This window comes from Apostichopus japonicus, chromosome 4 (assembly GCF_037975245.1).
Source record: "Apostichopus japonicus isolate 1M-3 chromosome 4, ASM3797524v1, whole genome shotgun sequence".
Classification (NCBI taxonomy): Eukaryota; Metazoa; Echinodermata; class Holothuroidea; order Aspidochirotida; family Stichopodidae; genus Apostichopus; species Apostichopus japonicus.
This window is the reverse complement of record NC_092564.1, coordinates 3,155,733-3,168,247: the sequence shown is the minus strand read 5'-3', so window position 1 is coordinate 3,168,247 and position 12,515 is coordinate 3,155,733. Positions and strand designations below refer to the sequence as shown.

Below are 12,515 nucleotides of genomic sequence, written 5' to 3'. Positions count from 1 at the left end.
TCCTATAAAGCGAATAAATGCCTTTCTTTTCGTTTAATATACAAACTTATTTTGTTCTTGTCAATTTGTGATACATGTTTGATCTAACATCTCACAACATCGACTTTTCTGATTTTACATTGTTGTGTTTTTTTTTCTTCAAATTTTGAAGTGAAGATTAAACCCGTGATGATTTGCCGGGTTGCTATGCCATTATCATTACTTATGAAACCTTTCCCTGTATTTTACAAATTTAGTTTGTGTTCATGCCCTACAACCGTACATCAGTAACACGGTAACATGTTACACGGGAAATGAGCAATAGTTACTGTACCAGCTATGAGTATCCGATGCACACTAAGTCGTCAATCGAGAACATCAATCTTTGCCATTTGCCGACAATGCCAAGTCTTATAGTCTTGTCAAGTGTGTTAACAACACCGCGTATTAAGTTGTGAAGTGAACAGTTAGGAGTTTCTTAGCATCAATAAACATATACAATGCGATATGAACACGCCATATATGAACAAGATGATATTCGTGTCAAAGGACGCAAATGATATTTAAAGAGGGATATAGTAAGTTACACACAAAGTTTATGCGTTAAGAATGTTAACATAGTAGGAGCAGGGAGTTGTTATGTTCCATAACAACTCCCTGGAGGAGTACCGTGAGCTTTGCACAAAGTCCACGTGTACAGAACGTGATCTGGTGTTTGTTCGTCACTTTAGGAGGGCACAAGGGCGTAGGAACCGGGGGCTGGGGGCGCCAGCCCCCCAGTGAAGAATGTGGAGGGGCGGAAGTATCATTCCGCCCCCCCCCCCCCCGCTTCGCAAGTCAGAAAACCCCTTTTTCATTTCCAAATGAGAAAAAAAATCTCATTTGGAGCACCAAATTGCATCTAAGGCCTGGTGAAAATACAAAATTAAGTTTACAAAATGGAGTGGGTGTTGAAGTGTGCTATATTGCACCAAATTGCATCTGAGGCTACCTGGAAATGCAAAAAATTCCAAAGGGGGAGGGGGACACCCCCTCCCCTTAGACCCCTCCCCCAGGCCTGCCATCAGTCTTCAGCCCCCCCCCCCCCACTCAAAAGTACCTTCCTACGCCACTGGGAGGGCATATACATTCAACATAAGTAGGGCCAGGCCGAGGGGCCTGATGGCCGGCCTGGGGGAGGGGTCTAAGGGGAGGGGGTGTCCCCCTCCCCTTTTGGAAATTTTTTGCATTTCCAGGTGGCCTCAGATGCAATTTGGTGCAATATAGCACACTTCAACACCCACTCCATTTTGTAAATAATTTTGCATTTTCACCTGGCCTTAGATGCAATTTGGTGCTCCAAATGAGATTTTTTCTTTCATTTGGAAATGAAAAAGGGGTTTTCTGACTTGCGAAGCGGGGGAGGGGGGCGGAATGATACTTCCGCCCCTCCATATTTTTCACTGGGGGGGCTGGCACCACCCAGCCCCCTGGTTCCTACGCCCTTGTTATCATGGGTGTTCGATGCGTGTTATACAATTCGTGATCTGATCTTGAAGTTTCACAATAAATATTTGTTAATCTCTTCTTATTTTTCATTACAATATATCAATATGAACTTAATCTTTTATACGTATTATATTCGTGTCTCGAAAAGTTGGGGGTTCGTGAACAACTCTGACGAGCCACAGATGGTTCCGGGGGAAAGTTTGGGTAACCCCGTGGGTAACCCCGTAACGACTGTTGGTACGGTTTGTGTCCAATGTTTTGTTGAAAGAATTATCACCATATTATTCTATCTAGAGCTTTTCTATTTAATGTCTTTTATTGAGTTTGAAACATAGTATACTATTTTGACCAATTTATTATCATCCAAATCAATTTCGGCCGCGCTCCACATTTTTTATATGACGACTGCGTCAACTTTAGGTCCCGGTATCGAGCCATTTTTTCTCGAAACACCTGCCTTAGTTGGAAATTGCCCAGTTTCGTCAACATTATTTATCAACAAATAAAAAGCAATCAAGCTGCAGGAAAGTATGGTGTTTATTAGTGTTTTACAAGGAAGGAAACGCAAGTCTCGGCAGCCTCATTCTTTATTGTGTGATATATTGGCAATCAAACACAATTGTCTGTACAATGTAATTAATCATCGTTTATCATGAACTATACTATGCTGTGTATACTGCGTATCAAGCTGACTATAACATAAAGTTTCATTGTGTCCACTAGTTCCCGTCTGTGACCCCCTCACTCGCTCCTCCCCATTTAGTGCTCAGAAAGAAAAGCAGTAAATTAAGACTACTGGGAGGATAAAAACACACTTTATATTCTTTTAGGAACTATTAAAAACAAAAGACTTAAAAAGATGAAACAACGTACGAAAGAGGAAGAGAAAGAACCACACCAATAAAAATGTTTTACACCACATATAATTAGTCTTACGTATGTAAATGGGAATATAAACTTAACAGATGTTATTATACGACACACTTTTGTGCCGGCATATACTAAAATTCTGTAATAAATCTTGTGGTTGATATAAAAAATGATGAATTTTAACATTATTGGAGAATAAAATCATAAAATAATTTAAACTTAGTAGTACTTCTATGTTTGCAGCCGTTGTCAGGTACACCTCTTGTAAAATTCAGTCTCTACGTATAATTAAAGGCAAGGGGCAAAAGCGCCTCTCTTTTGTTTGTGCTGGGGATTGGGGCTAAGATGTTAAGGCGTCCATTCAATTTGTTAAAACTTTAATCACTGTGACATTTATTTGTACATATTTGGCTCTCCATAACATCTGGTCCGAGTAACTTTTACATTACCTTTAAACACCCAGCCAAAAAAAAAAACTATTTGGCTAGACAAAATGATCTCTCAACCTTTTGGCCTCGTTTCATGTTCATTTCTGAGTTGTATATACACTGATTGTTTACTATGAAAACAATTATTCAAAGGTTCAAATTTCAGTTCAATCTTATATATTTACGATGACCGTCAAATCTTTACCCAGGAAATCCTTTGTGATTCCATGTCATAATTTTACTTTCAGTCAATTTGAATAAACTAGAGCAACTCGGTTTAAATCTGTCAAGATTTAAGCTCAAAATCTGTTAGAGAGCTCCAGCTCCCTTGACAAATGACACATACATTTGGCCATCGACCAATTACAGCACTGATACATATTGTACAATATAGAAAGTCTTATGACAAAATATGCCAATACGAAAAAAATACATGTGTTGTATTAAACCAGTGCAATATTGCCTTCGCCTATTAAACTGAGCTATCACGTTAAGTGATGAGTACAACAAATGTAACATGCAAGGCCTCCTTATAGTTTTAGTTTGGGTATCATATAACACAGTGATAATTTTTGTATGATGGTCTTTTATGGCATTTATGTGTCCAAAGTATCTTGTACGATTTCTTATTTATATATGTAATATGCAGTACATAACATAATATAAACAAAGGAAAGTTCCTCCGAATATGAACAATAACACTGTATGATATACACACACAGTCCATTTGTCATCTGGCAACTGTAAGACACTTTGCATACAAACCTTTAAAGGGGATGCTACACACACCACACATATTTGATCTCATTGCAATATATATGCTTCTAAGAAAGTTATTACCAAAGTTGTATGACAGAAAACTGAAAGACATTGAGGAAGTCAACAGGCTTTTGCTCTCTGATTTTAATTCAAAGATGAAAGTTTATAAACAAAGCAGGGACTAAGGGTATAGGGCAATGCATTTAGAAATTGGACACATCTGCGGAAGAATAATAAAATGTTTTAAAAAAATTCTGGTAATTGTATGTAACACTGTACTGAAAAACCATGATTGGAGAATTTGGAGACACAATTTAGGAGAGTATGCAAGAATAGCAAGGAAAATATTATGACATCATACTAATTGAGCTGAGAAAAATTAACTGTTTTTTTTTCATGATGATTTAAGTTCTGCAATATTATTCAATTATTAAAAGCATTTTGATATTAAAGGGGACATATTTGACAAAAGAAAGAAGGCAAATATTCCGACTGTCTAACACTTGAAGGATAAATAAATGGAAATACTTCAAAGGAGAATAAAGAATGATATGATTTGATCCATTTCTGAATTAGTTATATCTTCATTTCTGAAGAAATACCAGGCAAAAAAGGTATATATCTAACATTTCAACAATCCTTCTAATTAAGGCTATATGAACAAGATACTGAGATGTAGTTTAAATTGAATAAAAAACAAAAAACAAAGAAAGAAAGGAAAAATTTTCTTTCTTGATAAGTAACCTCAAAGTGGATAGAATTTACAGGATGTCGTGTCCCATTATCACGGTTAGTCACAACGCGAAGCAATCATGTTGTAATATTTCAGTCCGATGCAACTCATTCACAAATGCACTGCAAAATTCAAAGACAAGAAGAAGGCAAAATTTGATTACATCATGTGTCTTGATCGTATGTGGCAATTAACCTTTCCCTTTCGTGATGAAACTGGGTTTATTGCAATATTGAAACAAATTATCACCAACTATAAATATTGATCCACTAGCACAGTACAGCCTAGATGGTATATGTGTCAGGATCAATGAGAAAAGCTAAATGAAAATACAAATATCTGGCAGATGTAATGATTGCAGTAGCATTTGGAGCATACATACATGTAGTAGGCTGTATGACAGAACACATGCTTGTACTGTATAGGCTACAGGTGTGAGTAATTAAACAATTACCCAAGTTGCATCTAATTATGTCCGCCCAAATACAGACACACATATATACAGTACATACATACAGTGTTCTGAACCATATCTGTCTTAAATATAAACTCTCACAATTGTTCAACATTCAATTCTTTGTCAGTACATTGTATACTGACTTCTATAAGTATCATGCCAGCATGAGGCTCCCTACACTGAAACACACTGGCAGTCATTTCTGAGAGGTTACAAGTTCAGGACAGGAAATGATGTATTCAATGAGTCTGTTACACACTGAACTACACAGAGCTACTCATAATGTACTTGTACTGGTATCTTACTTAATGTGTGTCCTACTGTACCTGTTTCAATAATGTTGCATAGACTTTGAGGGGGGAAGTTAGTAGAGGTTGAGCAAATATGTACATTGTGTGTGGATTCACTGGATTGTCTAAGGTGTAATGCATCCGACCAGCGAAAAAAAAAAAGATTTTCCAGCTAGACTCTCCAATCAGACTCCATATACACAACCACTTCAAAGAGCACCATATAACTTTCCGGTGTACATTGGAAAACAAATGTGCCTCTACCCTGATCTGTTATTTATTTCTGAGAGGAGGGGAGGGTAGGGGAGCAGAGGGGAGGGTGGAAAGAGTGGGGGAGGGAAGCGTTGACTACATTTGGGGCAAGGTTCAGCTTCCATTGGTGCCTTGAATTGTCTTAAAACTACCCTTATTCTCGAATAATTTCCTATATTTCTGATGTTGGTGGTGCCAGATGACCCGAGAAGAGGCAGTAGCCTGCACCGCAAGTTCTTCCTTTCCTAAAATCAAAGTGCATACTTTCTCTTTAAAACTTAATTTGGTATAGTGTGTGTTTAGTTAATACTTTGTAGTGATGCTAATACTGTCTTGATGTTTTTTTGTTGCTATGTCCATAGTGCCAACCTACTACAAGTCTACACAATGTAGTTCTTGCTGTAGCCAATGTTTTTAAGTTTACACCGAGAAAGTGACTGCATGACCACTTTTCCACATGGCTCAGCGTAGCAAATATTACAGAGAATTTAATAGTATGCTCTCTGTCTTTGGAATATACATCTGACTGAAAATACACATCCTTGGAACTGACATATGTTACCGATATCTTTCATATTTGGTAAGTCACAAGTTAATTGGTTCTGACACTTTGACCTTTTTTTGTTTGTGATGACAGATCCCATTTACTGTGGACTAAGGAAGGTCTGCTGTAAACATTCAATATATAATTATAAATACAACTGGCAAACATTGTTATCACTGTATCTATTATGCTTATCAGTGCATTATATCAGTTATTTAACTAATTGATATGAAGAAATCAGCTTGTGACAAAGGCAGTGGCATTGAAGCAATGAAACCTAGAGTCTAGGAGGTGGTGGCCAGTTAAAGTAAGGTGGGCATTTTATCCAGGAGATAAGCATGGTTTTTCATATCTGATATTGTCTTCCCAATGGTAAAAAAAAAAATCAAAATGAGGTCAAGCTGTATAATGGATAGCCATGCAACATGAAGTGTATATATTCTCCCACATGCATGGATGGCAGTTACTATGGTAACTTTGGTAAGGCAGTTATTTGACAACACTAAGTAACCACATGCACACAATAAAGTGGTTGCTTATACTAGATGTAAAATAACTGCCGTACCACGCCTGCGATATTTCAAGAGTTCTTTGCATGATCGAAGCACCTGTATAGATTGTGTTTACACAGTTCATACATATATGTACAGTAGAGAGAAATAAACCTTTAAGATGAAGGGAACAATGGATCATAAAATCAACATGCAAGTCAGAGCCATGCCCTGTTATATTACATCAGCTAGTATTCAACACATCTATCTATCATTATAAAAATGACATTTCCTGGAATTCTAACAATTGCCTGTATTATAAACCCTCCATTATGTTTGTATGAATGCCATAAACATTGAAGGCTACTATACAGTAAGTTAACGTTGGCACATGACAAAATAATCGAATAACTGGCCCCCAATGGAATTCCCAAAGGTCTTAAATTAGAATTATTGGAACCAAAAAAAAAAAAGTATATATATACTGGGTATGGACACTAAGTTTGAGTCTACAAATTTGTCTCATCACTGTATTAAATATGACAGAAAAATGTCAAATTCTCTGAGGGCATCTTTGAATGTAAAGATAAAACAAGGGAGGGGTTATAGCTTACACCATAGCAATGCATTGCTAAATATGATAATAAATCGGGCAATATTGTGATTAGACTCATTAGAGTATGGGTTTTACTGCCACATGCCTGAGCCTGTCTATAACCTTGCTTTACAGTATGCATGTAGATAGGAGATAGTCTCTAAAACAGATTGAGTGACATGTGTTCAAAACTAGCTACAGGCCTGCTTGTTTAATATTAATTAACCAATAATGTACTCATATGGCTTAATTAAAAGTCATTGCACTGGCTTGATATGTTTGTAGAAGGAAACTATTACAGGAAGCTCCTAGAGTAAAGAGATTCTTTTATTTATTTATTTTTTTTTTTATTCTAAATCATTGTGTACTTTGAGTCTCTAGTATACAGTGTTTTTAGTAAATATTCTGATATTAATATAAGGCTACTTCCATAAAGTCAAGCCATGGCACAAAGAGCAACGGTCTACAAAATAAGCGGTGCAGCTCAAACATGGGTTGTGAAAAATTATTCTCTCTGTCGTGAGACTTTTCGTCAAAAGAATTTACAAAACTTTTCCTAACAGTTTTTTCCAAGCTTCCCATTGGAGATCAATTAAATGTGAACATCAAGTCAATAGTCGAAGCTGGCTGTCATGTATTCTGACCATTAATTCTGACAAGTAGTGGCATGGTGTATTCCTCCAGTTAGATCCAGGGTCATGGGCTGAAACATTTGCAGCTGACTTAGCGTATAAGATACAAAGTTGAAAAGTTTCCTGAAACTAACCTATAAATACTTTTGGGGCAGTCTTTTATGTGTGCAATATCCATAAACTTCAAAGCTACAGCATGAACTATGAGTATGAGCTTTACTTTATTCCCTGCTATGAAGCTTAAACACCAAACTTGTGGTTAAGAACAGTGGTAAGAAATTGATCACAATCTCACAGAGTAGCATAGAGTCACCTCTAGTATTTATAGAGATTAAACACAATATATATATATATTGCTTTCTATATTGTTTGCATATATTCTACCTGGTTAACCAGTTAAACACTGCCAGCTTGCCCAAACTATGCATTCCCATCAGGCCTTTTCTAATTAGAAAACGTTGGTAAATATGGGATAGGCTTACCTTGTACAGTGTGTTAGGCCGGGGTGTCGACAATATTATCACACTTTTTGATCTTGTTCATGTCTTCTCTTAAGTATACCATGAAGTTGAGAACACATTAGTCTTCGGCCCATCTATTCTCAGACCACCTCATTGACCCCATGTCAAGTGCTGTAGCGCCCTCACCCACACACATTCCCACTCTCTTCAAGTCTGTGTACAACACAGCAGGTGGCTAATACTGATAAGTTGTAAACAGCCCTCTGTTCTCTCTGTATGTAGTGTACATACAAACATCAACTAAATGAGTTTACTCAAATCATGCCATGATGTTCTCCATTTTCAAGAAAGCAAGATTATAACTTATTATTATTATTTATCCAGTTATTTTGAAATTGTTGATACTGAAAGAGCACAAATAAAGCTGAGATCTGTATATGTACTCACCAAGCAAAGCCAAACAAAAAGCCACGGGAAGAAAAATAGGGATATGATACAGTGAAGACAATGGTTTACGCCGGGCCTGTTAAAAAAATGGTGAAAACAAAAACATGGTTAATCTTGAACTAAAATAAAACAATTAATAATTTCATAATTATGAACCCATAACCTAGATGCATTATTACTTAAAAAGATATAAAGTTAATGCAGAGTTTCCAAACTTACATAGAATCTTTTACCTTTGGAACATTTACCACCCTTTGACAATGTTGATCCAAATATATAACAAAAATATGTTGAAAATTTTGAGGAAACCACAAGCTAGCATAAGTAAAAATAGAAATGGGGAAAAAAGCTTCAGATTTGGATCCAATTGTTGTTTTGTGCCACTTATAATCTAAAACTGTTTTTTTTTTATTAAACAATATATAAAACAGTATTACAATGTTGAATTTCACTTATTGAAGCATGACCTACAGTATGCTTGGACAAGTCTGAAACTTGATGTTAAAAATTGCTTTATTATTCCTATTTTGCTTTGTGAAATTTAGAATTATCATTGACACAATCAACATCATTTATAGTCACCCCAGTCCGAATGTTAGCGTTTTTACCATAGAGCTCTCCAACTTCTGAGGCAAATCATATTTTATTGCTACCCTGACATAATCAAATATATGGATTTTAGTATCCTGCCAGGAGGTAAGGTTTTTCAAAACTGAAAAACAATCTAAATTTCATATCACTTGTACTATTATTATTAAGTATACAAAATAATAATGTCTGAATACGTCTCGAGAATGGTAAATGGATGACGGTTGAGCTTTGAACATGCATGAGTGACCAGTCTTTAACTTTCTAGCATATTCAGGGGGCAATATACCAATGCAGTCTTTGACTTGCTAGCATATTTGGGGGCCATATACCGATGCAGTCTTTGACTTGCTAGCATATTCGGGGGCCATATACCAATGCAGTCTTTGACTTGCTAGCATATTCGGGGGCCATATGTACCGATGCAGTCTTTGACTTGCTAGCATATTCGGGGGCCATATACCGATGCAGTCTTTGACTTGCTAGCATATTCGGGGGCCAAATACCGATGCCCTTTAACAGATCACAGTACATACAGTGGATGTTCACTTGCCTCTGCTGTTGATGGGAAGTGACGATGACTGTTTGACCAGGAGGTGGTGCAGCTGCCTGACTGTTCACCACAAGTACCTGTTGCTGGGGAGGTGTGTAGCCTTGTTGTGGTGGTGGATAGCCTTGTGGTGGATAGCCCTGTGGTGGATAGCCTTGTGGTGGATAGCCCTGTGGTGGATAGCCATGTTGCGCTGGTGGATAGCCAGGCTGGGCCGGTGGATAGCCAGGCTGTGCTGGTGGATACTCTGGCGGTGAATATTGTGGTGGTTTTTCCTAGGAAAGAAACCAATCTGAGTTAAATTCCCAAATTCCAAGCTATAGGGATTATGTTTACATATATATGCATAGGACAGTACTATAGAAGCCTACATACAGTAACACACAGACATTAAAAAAAAAACAGTTTGAAAATGTCTTTTTTACAAGATACAATATTTATAATTGTGTGACAAGTTTTCAAGGCAACAGAAAATGAGCAATGATTTTTTTTGCTACAAAAAAAGATTATTCTGTCTACTGACATAATTAAAACTAATTACTTTGCAGGCTGCATGAAACTTATTTCCCATAAATCTTCACGAGCTATTCATGTAACAGTTCATTCATAGCTGAAGTTTGTAAATGTATACCCATTCCTTACAAATATGTATACATATAGCCAGGGGACTAGGAGCCGGGGGACACTGAGGGCACATGCCCCACCGATCCCCACTTTTTTTCAAAATAGCAAATGTGCCCTACTGGCAAATAAAATGTGCCCCTTTGATGTATGTATGTTTGTATGTAAGTATATGTGATCTTCCCGCAAGCAGGAACTCGCGAAAGAAGCCATGGAGGCTTATAGACTCGAAAGCTGACCGAAGCCAATCTCTGATGAAGAACTGTCTTTTGGATATCTTTAGCCTTTGTTTATTTTAATATTTTATTTTAATTATATATTTTTAGTCTACATACATGCTATTTTAAAATGGCATCCCATATCTTTTTGTAGCTTGGTTAACAATAAACAATCTCAATAAATAGTATTGATAGCATACTAACACATCATATATATTTAAGTGACATGGCCGGTGTGTATTGGTTTATAGCATAACCAGTCGTGGTTGTGGAATGAGAAAGTGCCCCTCTGATGTTGTACCCCCCCCCCCAATTTTTGAAAACTTCCTACCCCCTTTATATAGCCTATTATAGCTTACTCCTCATCAACTTATTTTTTTCACACATGGCGTCTGTTTTTCCTACAGCCTACGGTACGTATAGCATCATGGGTAAACAGAGTTAGTGTGAAATAGGCAAATATTCAGGCGTAGTTAGCGTGCGTGTATATTGTACGTAGATCTGAAAACTCATGAGGCGTGACGGTAATTTCGTAAAAAATATATTTAGATTTCATAACTTTCACTTACAATTCAGCAAAATATCAACGTTACATGTCAGATGCATGATTGAATGTTTATGATTGTCATAGTTCGCCAATATACTTTCCATTCGAATTTCCCAGCCTTAGCCTGCGGCTTAATTTGATGCAAAGTTTGCATAGATAGACCTACTGTATAGGACTATATCGGCCTTACAACTACAAATACATGAAGTTTTCATTTTACAGGCTCTCAATTGATTACAAATTCTTTGATTCCGAGTACGGCCTGTATTTCTGTAAAAGCAATATATCATGAAGCGTAAGTCACTATCAATTCTTACCATAATTGTTCAATCACGATGGTTAAATACTTCGTAGAAAGTTGTTCGTTTTATTGTTTCTCTGACTGTCGGCTGAGGAGCTCAGTACAAAATGACCTATGTTCCACACAGCTGCAGTCTATCCGCTGCTAGTAATGGTAACGTTGCAGTGTATCACACGCACGTAGAACAATTTGATAGAGCTACTGTAAGAGGTGTTTTCCAACACCACCCAAAATAGATTCACACAAAAATTCATGCGCTTTATTGAGGTAGGAAGTAATTGGGTGGGCGTATGGCTGTCACCTTGAACATATTCGTTAACATATTCATGATGTATCACATAGGGCCCTATATGTTCTAGGCAATTTTTGCCTACGATAGCGATAGTAGGCCTATAGCTGACACAAATCCGTTCCATGGAAGTAGATACTGACTTGATCCGTTAGCCCACCCCCCCCCCACTTCCCCTTCCAATTCAATGATTGCGTTAGTTTCATTCTTTAGTTTCGATGGACAGTCTCGGAACATTCTAGTAGAATTTTGACCCAATTTCAAACGTTTCCATTAATTAATTAATGGCCGTGGCTATTCTTATGACTAGTCGTAACAATTATTTATAAACTATTCTTACAACAAAGGCGAATTCAAGCGCAGTAAAGTAAATAAAGCAACTGCGCATGTAGTAGGGGTAACCCTAACCCTAACTTTAACCCTAAACCCCAATCCTAACCCTGACTAACCCTTACCGGAAATTATTGTTACTCCTGGTTGTAAAAATAGTACTCCTGTCATAAAAATAGCAACTGTGCATGCGTAATCGGAAATTTTTCTTACGAATAGTCGTAAGAATAGCCACTTTGTTAATTAATACACGTATAAGCTAACGGTACTAGAGTGCCGACCACATTTTTCGATGATTACCTAATACTATATATTACACTGCTATCTGGCGCAGTGGGCTGAACGCTCACCTTTTCCACCTCGTACTTCATAAGAGTAGGAGTAGGGGGGGGGGGGGAGGGGGAGGAGAGCTTTCCAGAGAGGAGGAGCAGGAACATTCCCCTTTTCTAACTAGGGCGATGTACACCACGGTAGTGCTGGGTCATTCATGCAGCTGTTTCATTTGCATTAGCGGAAAGATAGAATGCCATCAAACGACACCATCAGTTTTCGTTTTATATATTGTTTACCTTCATTTTTTCCGTCCAATTTTCGACATTTACTCGAAATTTTTGAAGAAGTTAGAAATTTCAAGAAAAAGATGGA

At 37.3% G+C, this 12,515-nt stretch overlaps 1 protein-coding gene across 1 annotated transcript; it reads right to left on the bottom strand.

Moving 5' to 3' along the window:
• Positions 1 to 2,374: 2,374 nt before the first annotated feature.
• On the bottom strand, positions 2,375 to 11,427 carry LOC139966151 (uncharacterized). The gene is made up of 4 exons (XM_071968898.1): positions 11,268 to 11,427; positions 9,568 to 9,839; positions 8,427 to 8,502; positions 2,375 to 4,379 (listed from the first exon to the last, which is right to left on the bottom strand). The coding sequence occupies exons 1-4, from the start codon at positions 11,268 to 11,270 to the stop codon at positions 4,365 to 4,367; spliced, it is 366 nt and encodes a 121-aa protein (XP_071824999.1). The 5' UTR covers positions 11,271 to 11,427; the 3' UTR covers positions 2,375 to 4,364.
• Between the last annotated feature and the right edge of the window lie 1,088 nt (positions 11,428 to 12,515).

Excerpts from the sequence above, each read along its gene's own strand:
- LOC139966151 (XM_071968898.1), bottom strand. Across the intron at positions 8,503-9,567 it reads ACTTCCCATCAACAGCAGAG|GCCCGGCGTAAACCATTGTC; the intron begins GCAAGTGAACAT and ends TTTTTTTAACAG.